At 39.2% G+C, this 19982-nt stretch overlaps 1 protein-coding gene across 1 annotated transcript; it reads right to left on the bottom strand.

Annotated features, from left to right (window-relative positions):
* Positions 1-447: 447 nt before the first annotated feature.
* Positions 448-19584, bottom strand: OPRK1 (opioid receptor kappa 1). The gene is given in 3 exon segments (NM_001287458.2): positions 448-2023; positions 6420-6772; positions 19319-19584. Coding segments are annotated over 3 exon segments (1146 nt in total). The 5' UTR covers positions 19579-19584; the 3' UTR covers positions 448-1490.
* Positions 19585-19982: the final 398 nt, after the last annotated feature.

Below are 19982 nucleotides of genomic sequence, written 5' to 3'. Positions count from 1 at the left end.
TGGTACTGCCAGCTGCAGGGGCAAATCCCATGATATATACTGGCATGCATAAATGATTTCGGGTCCAGTATGACCAAACCAGACTGTGTTTCTGAGAAAATATGCCATGCAATGAAGGCACACACCTTGTTCATCATTTTGCATAAAGACAAAGTTACCAGGAAGATGTCCAATGAGCAGATCTGTTCCCAGTGAAGATAATTAGAGCATTCCTCTAAACTTCAGCAACAGCAGAAGCAGGGATAGTAATATATACCAATTAGGAAGACAAAAGACTACAGATTGAAGTTTAGTCTCAGTTTTGCCATAAACTTACCTTCAGCAAGACAGCAATTTGTGTAGCTGTGCCTTGCCATCTCTGGAATATAGAGAAATTTACTGAATTCATAGGACCATATCAAAGAAAATGTATCATCATCAATAAAACACAAACTTTTCCATTCAAGTGCCATTAAAGAATCCAGTATATTTATTCATTTCCTTTGTATCAATCCAGCTAATCCATGTGCTAATTCACCAGTTTCTAACTCATCAAATATTTATTTAAGTCTGCTGACAAATTGTCCAGGAAAACGAGTACAGCGTTATTTTTAAGTGTGCCCATTTGTCCCCTTTAATGAAAATGGGATGAGATTCTTTTCCCCCATATAATGAATGTGGCATGGCTTTTCATCAGTTTTGTAACACATGAAGTATTTAAAGTTTTCTAGCCTCTGGTTCAAAATACATTCTGAAAATGCATATTATATTATTCACGATCAATATGTACACAATCATCTTGGAAAATCACACATAGAAAACATTACACACAGGTGATTAAACACGTGCTAAAAATATACTAACGATCCTCCTTAAATTCCAGTATTTGTAAATGCCAAAATATTTTACCATACACAGACACTAAATCACTTTGGTGTGTAGGCAGATAGATCATGCTTAAATTGGATTTCCACAGTGCAGACAAATGTTACAGATATACTAGTTGAGGACAATATTGATTATAGCTCTGGCATTGTTCTGCAACACCCTTCACTGTAAAAGAGTATGACAGATCAAGTTATCAAACTACATAGTTCAGAAGCAATCACTATCGGGACAGAAGTCTGTGGCATAACTCAGTGTTATGACCAAATGTTGCTTAATGTAACCTTATGTATTGTAAAGAGAAAAGCCAGAACTTTCGTTATCTGGAATCAGCTGGTACAGCATTATCTCCTGTCTTCCTCAAAAGTGTGTGCTGGTACCAGCTCAAGCACAACAAGCATGGTGCCAAAACCTGACCAGGTCCTTTTCATTTGAGTTTATTTTCAGGATGTTCTTGTTTGTTGATAATAAACTTGCTTTAGTTTGAACTACTTGGGTTTCTAAAATATTCCAGAAACATCTGTCTAGGTCAGTCCAGTTCAAACTGCAGTGGTAATCTGCGTCAGTCCTAGGTCATTGGACTCTTCTCTTTCTTGAGGACAGTAAGATGACATTTCCACGACTAGTCATACAGGTTTGTTTGTCCCATCTGCTTCCCTCGTATAAGCTGGGTCTTGAACAGTGTTTCTGACTCTGCTAGTGCTCTGCCTGTCTAGCCTCATCTTAAAGGGGAAGCAGAAGTCCTTGAAACATCTCTTGAAGTTTTCATCCAAAAAAGCGTAAAGGATTGGATTGAGGCTGCTGTTGGTGTAACCCAAAGCAATACAGAAGTAATAGCTGGATATAGCAGCAGTACTGTGGGACACATCCCCTAATGCTTCAACCAGCACAAAAATATGAATAGGAGTCCAACAGATAATAAAAACTGCCACAACCACAAGAACCAACCTGGTGATGCGGCGCAGGTTTCGATCTTTTTCTCGAGAACCAGAGAGAAGGCGTACGCTTTTAAGGCGTAGGATCATCAGAGTATAGCAAATAATTATAATGAGAACTGGAATAACAAATGCAAAGACAAAGACACAGATTTTCATGAAGATGTCCCACCATACGTAATCTCTGTCTGGAAACTGCAAGGAACATTCAGTGCTAGCAGTGTCTAGGAATGAAAGAACCAAGAAGAAAATTGCTTTATTATTAGATATTCTAAATAATGTAATTATCATAGCATAAGCTAGAAAAAAGTGATTATCACGTAATGTGATATTAATAAACAGAATTATCTTTAAATCACTCCAAGGAAACCTTTCAATTACCTTTGCATTGGCTTTATGCAGCTGTGTCTAGAAATTTCTTAGAGAGATGGATCTTTTTAAAATGTATGATATTGTGTAAAATTTGTTTCCCATGGGAAGATCTAAAAATGCAGAGCACAAAACTAAAAAATTTGTAAAGGTGCTTCCATTTGAATCTTGCTGAGATTTAAAGACAGAATGAGTACGATGTTCAATGGATAGAAATCTCATAATTATTATCAAACTACAGATGTTTTTGTCTGTGAGTGGAGACAGATTTTTGGAATTGTGAACGATGGGAGCTAAATGAGCTTTTGATCATAGGAAGATTTTGCCAATACATGATAATTGTGTAATAATCTTTTCCCACGTGCCTTCTTCAGTGCCAATGGAGTGCTTGCATTCAGAAAAACTTATTTCCTGGCAACAGTTTCTTTTCAGTTAAATAGAAGCAAATAAAATATGTGTGTGTGCAGAGTAAAATGGAGGCTGCTCTTTTTGTAGATTATGCCACTGAAAATTCAGCCTGCACAGAGACTGCAGGACCTGGGCCACTAACACCAGCCTACTCCCTTCCTCATTGCCCATGCCAGGATTCAGAGTCACTGGCTGTCATTTGATTTTACATCCCAGAAATATTCCATCTGACAGGAGGCAGCAAATAATGAAATATTTGAGGTTTCATTTTCTGACCTCAGTGGAGCCTTCCAGCATATAAAACGTATGAAAAACCAAGAAACAAGATAAATGGCAAGGCAAGAGAAGGGATAAATTTACAATTTATCAGCATTTAAATTCTACTGAAGACAAGTCAAGGTAACACAGGGATTTTTCACTCTGAATTTTAGCTCAGATTTTATCCTCTTGAGCACTGCATTATTCTTCGGATTTTCTTCTTTTTCCCTCCTGAATATGTTATTCCTCTACAAATTATTATGTATTGGCTCTTATTGAATCAGATCTAAGGGTAGAATGTTTCAATATACTCTTGCACTTCACGTTTTCATATCTGTCTCCAGCAGCACTAGTCAGAAAAATTCCACCAAGCCATATTACCCTGATATCAAAATGCTTCAAAAATCAAGGTGACATTGCAGAGAATTTGTTTTGAAAAACAATTGGGGAGGAAGATATCATTATGGTATCATACAAACATTTTCACAGTTAGATTATCAGAAAGCTGTTACTGAATGATATTGAATACTAAAACATTCAAATAAAAAAGTTGAAGACAAAGCTAAATATTTTGAGGTTTTATTTTAAATAATATAACAACTAACGGATGATTCTGAAAACTGAAAAGTGAAAAGACATACCTTTTAAACCTGGAGGAGGATGCTAAGCTGAAAGCACAAGTATGACATAACAGGGTGTTTCACTCAATCAGCTTATCTAAATCCTTTGTTTTTCATAATAGTACTTTTCCTTAATTTTATTCTAGAAATGTCAACAATTGTCTTCAAAATAGTTTTCATGGTGATTATTGCAGGTATGATATTTAGATCAGTAAAGATGCATCTAGATGTGCAGTTCTAGATAAAAATGAGATGTGATCAGGGATGACAGCTCCAGACCACATCCAGCTACTCACTGAAACCCCTTCCTAGAGGAAACTGCCTTTTCAGATCTACTGACATAATTTCATATATTTATCAAAATAATCAGGTCATGCTTGCTACATTTTAATAGAATTTGTAGTTGGCAATGGTATTCTAGAATTCAAAATTATCAAATACAAATTTAATGATGTCTTACATCTCATTAAAGTTTACTGGAAACTAAGAACAGAACTAAGCAGAAGTACGTTGTCACAAACTAAGTACTTAATATTTCATACTGACCTTTTCCACTCTGAAAGCCAAATATTCCAAATACATTGATATATTTAAGGAAAAATACTGCATTCTAGATGGTATTTCAGTGTAAATATATCTTTAAATGTGTATGACAAGGTACCATTTAACGTTAATCTTAATCTTGACATAGTAAATACATTCCTGTTAGATACATTAATTGTGTTACCTTCAGGCATCCATACTCCTCTGCACTCAAAAGGAGCCTTCATACTATTGCTGGCAATACTAATAGTACCTCCAATTTTCAAATTTCTTTTAAGTGAACAATTCTTCAGCATTAAGGCCAGAGAGGGAATATTTACACAGATGTAAAGTTTATTCTGCAGGGAAAATGTACCCAGAAGGACATCACTGGCAGCCGTCCTGTACTGTGAGAACAAAAGGGACTAACAGAGCATGGGGTGGGAACTTTAAATATAATCACTTTCCATTTGATGTTCAGTTGTTGTTTAAATCTAAATCCAACAGAGGCCCTGTAGCATATAAACAACAACATTTTTGATGAACATAAGATAAAGTTTTGGACGTGAGCTCCAGCTGTCAGGCAAAGGGAGGATCCTTGCTTTTCCCCTTCAGCATTTATCAGCACAATTTATGAACACAGCAGACAAGATAATTGGTGCTAAATGCTCAAGAGAGACCTTAAAGCAGACAAGCAGCCCTGAACAGTAGGGGCCGACAAGCATTTGTCAATAATTTCCAACCTCTTTGGCCCAGCTGAGCTGTGTATTACTAGTCTCTGTTTCAGAGGAAAAAAACCAACAGGCTTCCTGCCACGTGGCATGGGAAAGGCATTTAAACATTGCTGGCCTCAGAGCAGCCCCTTGATGTGTGATGCTCATAGTGAATATATAGATAGAAACTATAATATAGAAATATTGTGCTAGTTAAGCATGCTCCAACAAAACACCAGACCAAGCCAACGTCCCATGGCCTTCAAGATCTCATACACAGCGAGACAATCATTCTTCCCAAATGAAGATGCCTGAAAGTTAATGTTTCCTGAGCTAGACATTGTTTTATAGACCCTGTCAAAACTGTACTGGGGAGAAGAGTTACAGCACTGCAGACCACGACACTTGATTCCCCAAAGGGCTGAAAGAAGAGTTTCTAGAGGCTTCTTCTGTCATCTACTCACCAGAAGACCAACAACAAGAACAAAATCTATACATCTTCAGTCAAATCAGTCAGCCCTTGAGCAGCTGTTACTGAAATGTTTTGTTTGCATTGATCTATGCCAAATAGTTTAAAGCACAGCATTTATTGTCTCTGCCAGACAAAACAGTGTCCTTATGTAAAATTTGCTGTTTCTCTTCAGAGGAGTTAAACCTTTCTGATAGAAAAGGTTATTAATTCAGGAAATTATTATCATTTTGTAAAAAATTATTTACTTCTCAAACAAAAGACTACCACCACATAAATATGCTTGTCTTGTATTTTATTGAGCCATCCATTAACAAGATGGCCCCAACCCAAGGACATCATTAGAGGATTCAAACCTTTTGAAGACACTGAGGTGCTCCTGCATTGCAGTCATGCCTGTGGGTATGAAGTATATGTGTGTTAGAATGCTTCTCCCCTTTCTTTCTCAAGGAGGATTTCAAAGTAAGATTAACCCCATAGTAGGGCAGTTTTGGTAACGAGTCACCAGTTACAGGGGCTCAATCCACAGTCCTTCGTGGATTATGAATTTCAAGCAGAGCCCACAGGGGTCTGCATACAGATCTCAAAGATTTCCATGTTCTTGTAGTTGCTTCCCTGCCATGATCTGCATTCCCAGTTCCTCTGCTGATCCTTATTCTCAGCTTTCCCAAGCCTCCATATACATCCCCGTCCCCTTTTAAACAAGAATTTGAAATACTGACATGTATCATTCAGCTTGATTTTCTTTCTCCAGACTTTTCCTTTCTTCACCATGCCTTCAAGTTCTCTGAAATGGCTGTTGATAATAAGCTCCTCAGTCTCAGTGCTAACGATAGCTTTAATATTTATACTGAAGACAGGCAATCTAGTTTCTGCTCTTGGAAATTCATCAGAACAACTCTCACAACACCTACAAAAAGCACCTTAAGCCCACATTTCAAGTTTCATCCTAAACTGATCTTTGATCAATCCACTGTGATCAAATTCCTGATTATTTTCCCCTGCTGTCTGCCAGTAGTTTTTGATGGTCTCATTCTAGCACAGACAATGCTTCAAAGTGCATTTTGTTCTTTTAGTCGGCCAGGGCATCTAAGCTTAAATGATTTGTGTCATACTGTAATGTTCCACAATGTATTTCAAAATGTCAGAAATTTAGACATAATTTTTGAACAAGGAATCGATCAGGTTTAATCAATATTAGAACCTACATCTTATGTCATTTGAGAAGCAGAAAGATTGAATTTTGAAAGCTCACACTCACCTTCCCTGACTTTGGTACCTCCAAGAACTATTGCAGATATACCAACAGATGAGGACAATAGCCAGATACAGATGTTGATTATCTTCGCCTTGAGAGGTGTACGGAAGTCCAGAGCCTTCACAGGGTGACACACGGCAATGTATCGATCAACACTCATCATGGTCAGTGTGAATATGCTGGTAAACATGTTATAATAGTCAATTGAAATAACTATTTTACAGAGCACATCACCAAAGGGCCAAGAGTTCATCAGGTACTCAGTGCTTTGGAAAGGCATAGTCGTGGTAACTAGTGCATCTGCCATAGCCAGATTGAAAATGTAGATGTTGGTTGCTGTCTTCATCTTTGTGTATCTGGAGAACAAAAACAGTAAGGCTGTATTATTTCAAAATATGATTATGCACATTCAGATATGTAACAGTTTATTAGTCAGTCTTTGCCATAGTTGGGGTTTTTCTGTCATTCCTAATTTATGATGGCAGTGCATACAAAAGTGAGACCCTTGGGATAATTATAAACACATTTCAGTCTCTCAGCACCCGCATTAGCAGTTAGAACTATTCACCTCAAGCAAAACCAGGTATATAAATACATTTGAGCTAATTAGCCAAATGCTGGTTTCCCTTTCAATTTCTCAGATCTTTCTCCAAGAAAATGTCATTGTTACATTTGCAAGTGATCAGAATGTTTTGTGTTTCCTTTTCTTATAGCTAACTGTCAATGATCGCGAGCTTTCTGGGTTTGTTTTGTGGAAGGAAGAGTTATGCCATTCTCCAGTAAGAACCCATGTTAACTGTGACATCTGCTGGGCCACGTTGCCTCTTATATGGTAGTTTCTCTTCCTTGAATTCACTACAGTGATGCCAGCTTATGCAAGTTTTAGTCATTTTCCTTCTTTTTTGCTTCATTTCCAATTTCTCCTCCTTTCTTCTCATCAGCTTTTGCCAGTCCTTTCTTTCATGACTGCTAATGTAAAAGATTATTCTTTAAGTTGGATACCACGGGGGGGAAAACCCAATCAAAGCAATATTTTTTCTGCATCCTTTAATTTCATTGAAATGGAGCACTTGTTCTGTCCAGCAGGAAGAACCTCAGCCTACACAGAAGAATAGGATCTGGGTTTTTGCTTAGCTCTGCTCCGGTGACAGCTGGGGGGGGACAGCCCGTGCTCCAGGGTGTAAAAGACTGCTTCCAGTTCTGTTATGGACACAAAGGATGAAGGAGAGCCTGTTAACACAGAGGTATACCTAACACTCCTTTCTGAAATTATTTCCCCCAGTTAGTTACTTTTGCTCGTTGTTGCTAATTTATTATCAGATTCAATGACAGGTTTTATTTCTCAAAACTGTTTCAGCCCCATATTTTGAATGTGTGCCTAAACTAAAATGTGCACGTGTAACACACACAGAAATACATCTAGCTAGATTTTGCTGTATGTCATTAATAATTTGGAGCAGCAATATCATATTCAATCAATTCAGCTAATGAACATGTAGGGCAATGTGTCTATTTGCCTTTTAAACTTTGATGTATAAATTAAAAAATAACTTTAAAAAGATGATGAGTAGTGTTGACAAAATGTGCCCAATATGTAAATTAGCTATTAATTAAAATATGGGCAGAAATGTCATTTTATGACCAACATGAAATGTTAAAAATAGCATTTTTTCTAAAACACTCTAATAACTACTTACTGACAAAATGACGCCAAGCAGTGGTTCGCAGCACAGAAAGGAGAAGTGGAAGGGAAAAGAAAGTAAAGCCTTCCCACCAGGATACCATGCCCAGGCTCACATCCTGAACAAAGCCACAGCCAGTGAAGCATTAGAAATCTCTGAGCAAAGAGAGCCAAAAGGAATCAGCAAGAAAAGCTCTACACCGATGGTATGACCCCCATGGTCCAGACTCCCTCTGTCCCAGTCTGAGCTTCTCCAAGATCAAAGGCAGAGCAAGGAGGCACCTGCCAGTCAGAGCTGGGGTCCTGCCCCCTCCCAGATCAATCTCCTCAACAGGCCCTCCAGCAGAGGAGGCAGCCTGCCTGATCACGTTATAGCCCAAAAAGCACTGCTCAAACACAAATACAAGAGTATATAGCTAGGAGAAACAAATATAAGACATATTAACAGACTAGTAACTTTCCCTCCAGTAAGAAAACCCCAACCTGCTCTAAGTGCATCTCAGCTGTAAGACTAAATAAAAATTCACTAAACAGATTGCAAATCTGTGCTAAAATAGACTCATTCCCATCAAATGTCTGAAAAGGAGTAGTGGAAAGGGGATTTTACTTTTATGGACATCACTGATGATATTTGGAATTGTTGTCTTGCTCACATTGCAAAAAAGACTATGAAAAGTTGGAATGGATGCATAAAAATTGCCACAAAATAAGTAAAAGGACTGGAGAAAATTCTTACTGTAAGTAGCTTAAAGAGCTCAACACATTTAGTTGATCTGAAAGAACACCAAGAGGTGACTTGATTACAGTGTCTAAAGACCTCCACAGGGAGAAACAAGCAGGTACTGAAGAGCTCTTTCAGACTAAAAAAAAAAAAAGTATAACGATGACAAATACATAAAAGTCAAAGCCAGACAAACTCAGCTTAGGAACAATGACAGATTTTTCCTAACAGCTAAAATGACTATAAGAAAGGATTAATTTTTCCGCCTTTTGATATCATCAAATCAATGTCTGCTGCCTTGCAAAGTGTGTGCTTCAGTCCAATGCAATTTATTACATTTGATACAAGAATAATTAAATGAATGAAGTGCCCTGTGATAAGCAGAGATGAAGTAACTAACAGATCTTATGAACTACTTCTGTAGATATTTAAAAACTTCCCCCAGGGTTTGGATAGTGAAAGTTTGTTTTTACATATGGAAGAATTAGTTTGACCCATTTTGCTTGAAGAAAATCAGAAAATTAGTGAAAAATAACTAAAAGGATTTTATTAGCCTTGAAAACTCAAATATTTGAAAGTCTTTATATGCAGCATTTCCTGTTCCTTGCAACTTTAATTCAATTCTTTCTTGTGTGTGACGCTGTGACCATATATACCATATTTTTCCACCACCCCTTTCTTTCCTCCCCCAGTCTTCCAGTGGTAGAATAGGAAAGACCCTTTGCAAAACAGAACTAGTTTTTCAGGTAGCTTCAATATTCAAAATTTTGAAGCTGCAACATAAAGCATGTTCTCTGTATACGTGATGCTTATGTTAGATATGTAAAGTGAGCAATTTTGATTTTTTGGCCTATGGAACCGATGCAAATCTAAGAAAAATAATTTTGCTCACTACTGTTGATCCAACATGAAGGATGTCTTGTCATTCACAGGTAGTAAGAAATACAGAGTCATTCCAGCATCAGCATTTGGACAACTTCCAATGTAAACAAATCAAAGCCTTATATGGAAGTGAAAATATAAAGGGGAGAAGAAAACCTACAGTGTGCCATTCCCACCATAAATCTTTCTTTGTGAAAGATTTGGCTTATTTCAGGGGCACATATGCACATAACTATCCCAGCCTTGACAACTTTAGCTGACGTGCATCTAATGCTTTGCTGTAGCTCACCAGCCTGGCAATCCCATGACTAGCTGGCCTTGCCCAAATCCACCCCAGTTCACTGACCACAGATGCCTCCTTGTGCCACTCATTCTGAGCCAGAATAGGCACCTGACCTCTCTTTTGCCAGACTTTGAACAAGAAAGTGGGAGACCAATAAAAACTGCTCCAATAAATGCTTTGTTACATTTAGGCAATCAGTTCTCCCAGGCACTGCAAAGGGATCATGCGTACCTAACTCAGGGGTGAAGGGTGTGCTGGTTAACCTCAGCAATGTTATATACAAGCACATTTTACTGATGCAACCTTAAAAGTCATTGATCTCATATTAGTAATGTAAAGAGCTTGATTTCTTTCACGTGGAAGCGTTGGCCTCCATCTAAATGAGATGGTAGCCTTTAAAGCTGTTAGGCAATATAGATTAAACCATTATTCGTTTAGAAGTTCATAAAATTCAGAAATGCCTTTGAGAATCTGGACTCAATCATCCAAACTCCTTTCAATGTATTTAACTGAACACCTAAAAATTATTAAATGCCTACATGCCTCTGAAGATATGTGCTTGCAGGCTTAATCAAAAGTCCAGTTAAAGTAATGGATTGACTGCTGTGGTTGTCAGATACTTTGAAGTGGACCCTGACAGAGTCTTGACTCAAACATGAGACAAGGGGTTTAAGCGCTTTTCTACAATTTGTTCAATTGCACCAAAATATATATTATATTATGTGGTTTGGGGTTTTCCCACCATGCCCTCCATTCACCCAAATCTGCCCTTGAACAAGGTCAAAACAGTGCTCAAGTAAGGGAATCATCTTCCTTTGTGAAATTAAAATTATTGATCAAATACCTGAATTTCATTTAAGGAAAAAATCCTGCTATCTCCTTTAGTTAGACTAGCAGAACAGATAGGGGAAGCCTGGACATAGCTATCGCATAGATGGCACACTGGTAATTAATTACAAACATTTTCTTACTGTCTTTGAGATGCAACTTTCAAAGACCATTAAAATATTTATAAACCATTGTTGCATAAACTGCTCATGGCAAATCCCATGTGTAGAAATTGGTTTGTTAAATACTGGGATTTCATAACAAAGTGACAACTTGTTACGACAACAAGGTGACAGCTATGTAGTATTAGAAATGGAAGGTCCTTGTCTCAAATCAGGTGCTAGAATCTAATTTCAAGAGGCAGAAAAACCTCTGGTGACTTAAGCTGGTTGGTGGATCTTGAGACTGCTTGTCAAGCTATAAGCAGGCCTCAAGCCTCTGTAGACTTTAGATAATTGGAAGATATATGGAAACTGCAGAAAAATAGTCAAGATGAAAAATAAAACTTTGGTTTGGGTGTATTTTTTTTTATGAATACATGATGAGAGTTTGTAAGGAGCATATTTTAAATAACGTCAAAAGTTAAATTCTCAAAACTATCACAATTTAGGCTAAGTCCACTTCCCAAAAGTGGAAAGTTCTTTGAGATTGACTTTAGACTGACCCTTAGAAAATTTTCCCCATTTCTCAGTTGATTCATCATTACTGTACTTTTCCTTCTGGAGCAGAACTTAATTTGAACAGTTTTTTAAGACAGTAAATAGGAAGAAATCATACCTCCAGCCTAAGCTTATCAACAAAATTGTGGTAATAGAAGGAAGCATATTACTAAAGAGTTGGTATGATTTCAGAAAAAAATTGAAATGCATTACTAAATCTGCTAGTAGAGCCCCTTAAAGTTATTATCTCAAGCAGAGGAGAGGAGCATGATTCTGATGTGCACTGTAACATTAGTAAAGCTAATAAAAGCTGAGAAGGAGGCTTTGGTCAAATTTTTTTCATGTAATTGTAATAGACTGAAATGTTCCCTGCAGTATGAAATGAGGGATGAGGAAGGGAGCGAGACTAACAGACACACTACAACAACATTCTCCAGTAGCAGAGTGAAAGTACAAAAGCATGAAATACGAGATATAACAAACAAATATTTGCGGTAGTTACCTGAGTCAGAGAATGAAAATGAAAGCTAAAGCACATCTAAAACCAAATTACAGTAACACCTATCAGCAGGATGCAGGTTCTGTTCCACTAGGTTCCTCTGAATGAAGTATATAGAGATTAAGCAGCTGAAAAGTTTAGTCAGGAAAGCTCTAAATCTCAATGCTATTTTCAGGGCACACTCAATATCATCCTGCATCAGAACAAGTGGAAAAAATGAAAATAAATAAAAATAAAAATAAAATAAAAATAAATAAACAATACAACCCAGGAGGATCTATTCCAAACACATACCAGGTAAAAATGGTGGCTCATCTACCTTCTGGATCTTCGTAATTCAGTATAAAAGGCTTATTGCCAGTATGAAACTAAGATTGGAGGTCATTTAAAGAATATAAAAATCAATATGCTGTGGTTCCATGTTCATGTTGGGTTATATGTCATTATCACCTTTCAAATGACAGCCAGAATTTAGCAGTACATAGGACCTTAGAAAACACTTTAAATATAAACAAACATTGTTACTGCACATATTTGAAGATCACCTGTCTTTAAAATTGTTAGGAGCCTACAAAAAATTGCACATGCTGCCTACAAAATAGTATCCTAAAGTGGAATTTTCTTTATTAAAGAGCACCTGTAGGTACCTATTTTCAAACAGCTTAAAGAAGAAAGGCATGATCTTGTCTTTTATTCTCCCCTCAGGAAGGATAATCTACCTGAATGCTAGAAGGTATCATTAAAAACCTTACAATTTACCACTACTATTACTCCTCTGAACTAGCCATAAACTGAGATTGAACAAGATCTTGCAGATTTAGATCAGAAGCGGAAGCTTTCCTTCTTGAGCTAAAGAACCAGTTTCCAAACTGAAGAAAAGAGATTCAAGTCTACATATAACCTGGTCAAAATGAAAAATCCACACTACTTACAAAAATGAACTTTTTCCTCCTTCTATGATAAGGACTTTTAATATTTTTATGTGAGCTTAAGAGCCTTTTTTTGAAGAAAAATTCTTAATGTCAGAAACAGCAATACTGCAAAATTTTTGCTTGCATGATTTTGGTAGGAGAGCTCAGAGAATTGTCAAGGTGCTGTGATTAATTGTGGCTTAAACTAAAATAGTGAGAATGAAGAATTTTATGAAATAAGTATTTTATCTAAAACCAGTCTGCCTAATATTATTATTATTAGAGAGCCTAGACAATTAGCTTAGACTAGGTACCTGATTGTTTGCCTCTGTTATTAAAATGAATCTAGACCTTGTCAAGCAGCTGACTGCCTCTTGAGAAACTGTACACTGCTGCAGATGTGTTCCAGTGACCAATCATGCTGTGGGGAGCTCCCAGGCTGTTACACTGCTCATCCTAATCCTTCTTACTTGCTACAGGTGCATTGCCCTGGTGAGTGCTGAGTCTCTGTCTCTGGTAACATACACTTTTCCCATTGTTCTTATCTCCTGGAAGGACTGGTTTTTTTCATGAAGGGCCTGAGCTCTCTTAGCAAAGTGTTTCCTGTGTGTTTGTGGGAGAGGGAAGCGAGTAGGACAGAGGCTGCCTGGCAAAGAGAATAAATCTTATTGCTCAAAGGGACAACACCCTTTCAGCAAATTCAGAATCCCCTTGCAGGAAAAACGAAATGAAGGGTCCCCACTCTTAGCTTACTCTGTCCCCTTTACCAGCAGGGCTCAGCCAGCCTGTCCTCCCCAGCACCATCTCCCCACTGCACTTCCTCCCCACACTTCGTCCAGGAGCGTGAGCTTCCCCACCGCTCTCCCGGCTGAGGACAGGCCAGGTAAGCTTTCTCAAGCTTTCTGCCTTGCCAGTCGCCAAACTCAAAAGTTCTTGTAAGTCTTCACTTTCTGCCATTTCAAAAGGGATCCCTGTAATTCGTCTTGCTTCCCTACACTGATTCCAGTTACGCCTTTCTCTGAAATAAATGACAACCTGGCTGCTAGCCCGGCGGAAGTGTCTGGATGGATACCAAATTACTTTTCAGAAGCCAAACAGATTACTCACTATAAGCTATAGCCTCTCTCTAATATTGCCTCTAGTAAATATTCCTTCCAACCTTTCCCTCTGCTCTCTCTGCTTTTTCAGTATTAGCTCTTCTTATCACAGCATCATACCAGGAACTCATGTTGAGTTTCTTGTCAGCTTATAAACCCCAGGTCTCACTTAGTTATTGTCTAGTAGGATATTAAAAGTTTTAGAAACATCATATAAAAGTGCTATGCTTGTCAAACTACCAATACTCTTTCATAAACCTGTCATCTTCCATTTTCCCTGTTACCCTGGTCTTTGTGCCATCTGTAAAAGCTGTTGGTAATGATCAGTCTTCAAAGCTGTGATGAAAATTATGCCTAGTTTGGCCAAACCCTGCAGAACCTATCAAAATTACCTCCATTCAGAGAGGTAAGGGCAGATGCTCTTTGAGGTCCTGTGATAAATTACTATCAATCCTTTTGACACCTCTGTACTGATAATAGTAAGATAGCAAATTTTTGATTGGATAAAAAAAGGTAAAAAGCCATAAACTTCACTAAAGTATAGTACAGCTTGGCCTTTATTTTTAGAAGCCAAACCTTTGCTTTCATAGAAGAATGAAATCATACCAACTGCAAGTAATAGGGAACAGGTAGTCAGTTAGGCTGAATCTTCTGGACCTTCATTTTTTTATTTCAGAGCAATATTCTTTCCAAATATATTTTAATAAAATTAGAACAATAATTTAAAGCAAATTAACAAGTAATCTTTTGATATTATCAAAATCTATTCTTGATTTAAACCAATATATTGAATCAATTTATTTTTTGCAGAATTTTCTTCTATAATTTCATTCTTGTTTGGAAATAATGATGGAGAAGATTTAAAAACAGACTGGAACTGAGTCGATTTTATATGACATTTCTTAATAGACTCTTCCTGTTACATAAGTTGCCACTCAGTTCGATGAATATAAGAACAAACATGTACTACCAGTTACATTTTTTCTTCAACATTAGACTAAGCAGAGGAATACAAGCTTTCTCTTTTCCCCTAGGAATCAATCTACATATCTGTGACACAGCCTCTTGTTAAAGCTGAATTTGAATGTAGGAAATTATTCTGTTCACTGGAAACTTGAAAGAGAATTTTAAAATAAATGCAGGTTTGACTATTTAGGATCCTGATGATAGCAGCTGCTCTCAGCAAATGACTTCAGGAACAATGAGAGTAAGGCAGATATATAGAAAAAGTGAATCTGGAGTGGATAAGAGACAGCATCTACCAGAGGTTTTACCATAGTATATTTATGGTTTTGATAAAGGCAAATCCCTATTTAAAGTTGTAACTTTAGTCAGGTGACTTTTCTTACCCTCCAGCTATCACAAGAAAGTACCATTTTCTTTAAAGCCAGCCCTAAATTTTAGAGGAATAAGGTCAGGAGGGAGAAGGAAGAGAGGAAGAAGACTTTTTGCTTCCAAGGACAAGTAATTTTATTTATCAGCTTCAGCCAGCCAGTTCACCTCCAGAAACGTTTACTTCAGAGCTAAACCCAATCTCAAAGGAAAAATGATTGGGGTTGAGATAGATTTTGATCATGCCAAGACACACATATCTCTATAACTTTATTCAGGTGAGGTCAGATAACTTCACCTGGTTTCTTTACATTCATTTCATGCCTCCTCTCCTCTTCCACAAGAGAAGGACTGTGCTTCTCACACACAGTATCTGCAGTTCCCACCAGTGCAAGAGGCAGTGTGATGACCTCTTTCTCTCCTACTCCCTCCGCAGGAAAAGCGGCAGTCACAGGAGAGCATCACATCCCGCATGCCATGGCTCAGCGTGAGTGAGGCACTGCCAGCCACCCGGCCGGCTGCTGACCTGACAGCAGACCCCCTGGGGCTGGTGCACATGCCTCACAGCTGATTCAAACATGAGGAGAGGTCCCACAAACCATCCACACCACAATGGGCGTGCAGAGTGCAGGTTGCACTGAGTACTCAACACAGAGCTCTTTCTGCACGTTAAAAATAACCACCCTCATTGTGCCCGAGGAGCCTGGGGGGCTTACAATAGTCCTGGTCTTGCTCTGATAGGATTTTTAATGATAGGGCTTTGGCTTTTAAATCTAACGGTCGCTGTGCATTCAAAGACAGTGAATACCAGCATCTCCATTTTGCATGTGAGGAAACCAAGCCACAAGGCCATTAAATGACCTTGCCAGAACAGGAAAAAGTGTTGATGCCTGGTAGCAAAACCAACAGAAGAGTCCAGGTCTCCTGAGACGTGGTTCAACAGGCATGATGCCACCACCGTACTAAAGTACCATTCCCGCTCAGCCTTTAACACAAATCTCTGTTTACAGGAGCTGTATCAAACTCAGCTATTTTTCTTTCAGGACCTTGTAAATGTGATTGAAGTTCCATTCTCCTGAGGGTTTTTTTTCCCTCTGAGGGAACTCTGAGAGGGTTTTCCCTCTCAGCAGAAACACATCCCACCACACCTGAAGGAGATCTCGGACACCCAGCATTCTACACACAAGCTGCTGAGATGCTGACTCGCTGGGCTCCATGAGCTTCTTTAGCAGCCCTTGGGCAGAAGTAGAAAAAACACTCTTGTGGGGGTATTAAAGGAAGGAACTGGGCAAAGCCTGCCTATGCCACAGCTTATGGCTGAATTTGAGCCTGTTTCTGAGGCATCTCAAGACTAGTTGGAGTCTCCTGAATCTACTGCAGCATTGGCACTTCAACAGTTTCACTGAAAATTTCAGAACATAAGGGATCTTGTTTGTGTCACCCAAAAGGTGACTCAGTGTCAGCCCTGAAGTGGTCAGGCAGTTGGACAAGATAATCATTGTAGGCCCCTTTCAACCAAACCATTCTAACAATATTAGATGTTGTTTAAAAGAGCAAAGGGAGTAGCAGCTGTGCCTGCCTTGCCTGCCAGTCCAGAGCAAGTTAGGAGGAGGAGAGCAGATCTGGAATTCAGAGAGATGAGGAACAGCAGTGAGGGGCCTCGCACAAACTCTGTGCTCAGCTGGAGAGTAAAGAAGAGCCACAGTCTGTCCCCATCCTCCATTAAACTTGTGACAGCTGGAGGAGAGGCAACATGGGGTGGTCAGGGGACAAAATCCCCTCCTCCCTTGCCACCGTATTTCACAAACTTCCCACAGACCTTCACTTTCCACACGAAAGGACATCACTGTTGGCTACATTTTTCAATGGGTCATGAAAATCCATCTTGAGATGCAATCATACAGAGTGGATGTTAGGGAAAGAGACAAGGGGATGATAAGTTAGGACAAAAATAAAGAAAATGCACCTCTTGCACAAACCCTTGGAATATTTCAAATTCATAAGAAACGTTTGAAACTGTACGTGTGTGTATACATGCAATTCAGCTAATGATTCTAGCAGTGGTTAAAGCACTTGCCACAGATAAAACCCAGGACATGAGGATACTGGAAAAAAAAAAAGAAAAAAAAAGAAAAAATAAAAAAACTAACAGGTGTTTTGTCATACTAATTTATGTTTTTGGTCATGTAATCAAAGATGGACCAAGAGGAAACTGAAGCAAAAGGCTAATGTAGGAACTAGTAGGAGTGAGCCATAGCTAGCTAGGCCATCACAAAAATAATTTTAGGAGGGTAACAGGAGAGAAAAAAGGAAATACATATGCACCAGTATAATCAATATGTGCTAACTTTTAGGGCTCTGGCTAAGTTTGAATTTATTTCCACTGACCAGGCCAGTTAAATGACTATCATTGTTAGTGACTGATGGCCTAGAAAATCTCTGCTTTTGCAGCTGTATGTGTGTCAGGTATGGAGACTCTCTTCTTGCAAGAGGGATACAAAAAGAAATGAAATCTCTACTCTGAATGAAGGGCAAAAGGGCATGCAGGGGTATAAAAATCATAACATCACAAAGCTGCAGCCAACTAGCTTCCCCAAATTGACCACAGGCATCTTTATTTGTTGCATTGACTATCATAGGGGATTTTTATTTCCATTTTTCAAGAGTATTCACCTGGTTATAACTCATTTTTTGTAAAGTACCTCATCATTCGAGTTAACTTCCTCCTATATCAAGTCTGACAGTTATTTCACCATCCCACAATTGCTTGACACTTAACATGCGTGCTTTACTAACAAGATCCCTTCCAATACCTCCATTTTTCTTTCTGTGTACAATCTGATTTCATTTGAGCAACGAACACTCCACAATTACTCTTTTTTAGCATTTTTTTGCTGGATGCAAATGGACTATGAAGAAAGACTCCAAAAGGTTTCATGATTGTGGGTAGGTCTCTTCTCCCAGATAACAAGCAACAGGAGAAGACAAAACAGCCTCAAGTTATTCCAGGGAAGGTTTAGATTGGATATTAGGAAAAATTTCTTCACTGAAAAGGTGGTCAAGCATTGGAACAGCTGCCCAGGGAGGTGGGGGAATTACCATCCCTGGAGGTGTTTAAAAACCCATAGATGTGGTGCTTGGAGGCATGGTTTAGTGATGGACTTGGCAGTTCTGGGTTAATGGTTCGGCTTGCTCTCAAAGGTCTTTTCCAACCTAAACGATTCTATGATTTCTGTTCCCTTGGTTGCTTATTATCTGATGAGCATGTACTGATCTGTACTGTACAAACATTTGTATCAAATGCAAATGAAAAGGACAAAAAGAGAGAAATCATAATGCAAGCTAAAATATACACCAATACACAAGTGTAATTGCAAGTGTAAGTATTGGTGCATTTCACTAAGTGGTTTAGTATGAAAAAGTAATGAACATAGCTTTCTCCTCTTTCCTGAGAAACAATAAGACAGATATTTCAGCATCTGCTTTTGCTTTCTTCGGTCCAACACCAACAACTGGAGTTAAACACCACTAGACAGAGACAAAACATCCCATGCTTTACATTAAGCATTTCCACCTATCTTTATCGTCTCCTTTTTCCCCCACCTTCTTAAACAAGCAGCTAGGTGGCAAGGCAGCAATGTATCAGTGTCCACGGCTCGCCTCACAGGGGAAAAGTGCTGCCTTGCAGGAATGTCTTCCTTCCACTTGCGTTTTCCCTGGGACGAGAGCAGCCTCTCATCCCTAGAGGGCACCCGATGAACGCGGCTGGGGCACAGAGCACCTTCGCGCAGGCTGCAGAATTTACATTTTGAACCGGCTTCTCCCTCCTGCCTCGACCTGCACATTCAGGCAAACCTCTGTGACTGAAAAGGTTTGGGTCGTTCCAGTTGCCTTCTCTCAGTTCCTCATGTATACACACCCAGAGAGCTTCCCATAAACTACCCCCTCCCCCATCCTCCCAAATTTAGGGATGGCTATTTGCACCTCTTTCAGCTCAAAAACCCCTTACCTTATGATGACAAACATGACCAGAGAATTTCCCACCAAACCAACAACGAAGACCACCGAGTAGACAGCAGTGATGATGATGGGGATGGCAGGGGAGATGCTGGTGTGGTTGTGCTGGGTGCCACCGAAGGCCCCGGTGGCATTGCTGTCGTAGTCCACCCAGCCCAGGAGCCAGCTGCCGCTGGTGCTGGGGGCACGACAGGGCACCGGGGAGCAGGTGGATTCTGTCTCCTCCCGGAAAATCTGTACCGGGGCATCCATAGGGACTCAGCTCCCACGGGCAGGAGGAACACCAGGAGGAGTGCAGACAGTAGGAGGCAAGTAGGCTGGAAAGAGAGAGGGAAAGAAACAAAAGTGCTATCACAGTCGCCGGACATTAAGACCTCTGAAACTTGTGTGTGTTAAGGGGAGCTCTGCTGTGATGGGAACTGTAATTTGCCAAGCAGAGATTTAAGCAAACTGCATTCATATTAAATAATTACAAGTTTTACATCGCACTATGTAATGGGAAAGTGCTGTCCCTTCCAGGTGCACAAGGAAAGTTTCCCTCTGCTTTCAGAGATTGCACAGAGAAACAAATCAGATGGGAAACAGCTCAGATCCACCCCCACCCTTTAACCCTGTCTCTCCCATCCTCCATATTTTAAGTCAGACTGTATCCTATT

The sequence above is a fragment of the Falco peregrinus genome, chromosome 3, assembly GCF_023634155.1.
Source record: "Falco peregrinus isolate bFalPer1 chromosome 3, bFalPer1.pri, whole genome shotgun sequence".
Classification (NCBI taxonomy): domain Eukaryota; kingdom Metazoa; phylum Chordata; class Aves; order Falconiformes; family Falconidae; genus Falco; species Falco peregrinus.
The sequence above is the reverse complement of the archived record's forward strand: the minus strand, read 5'-3'. Positions and strand labels throughout refer to the sequence as shown.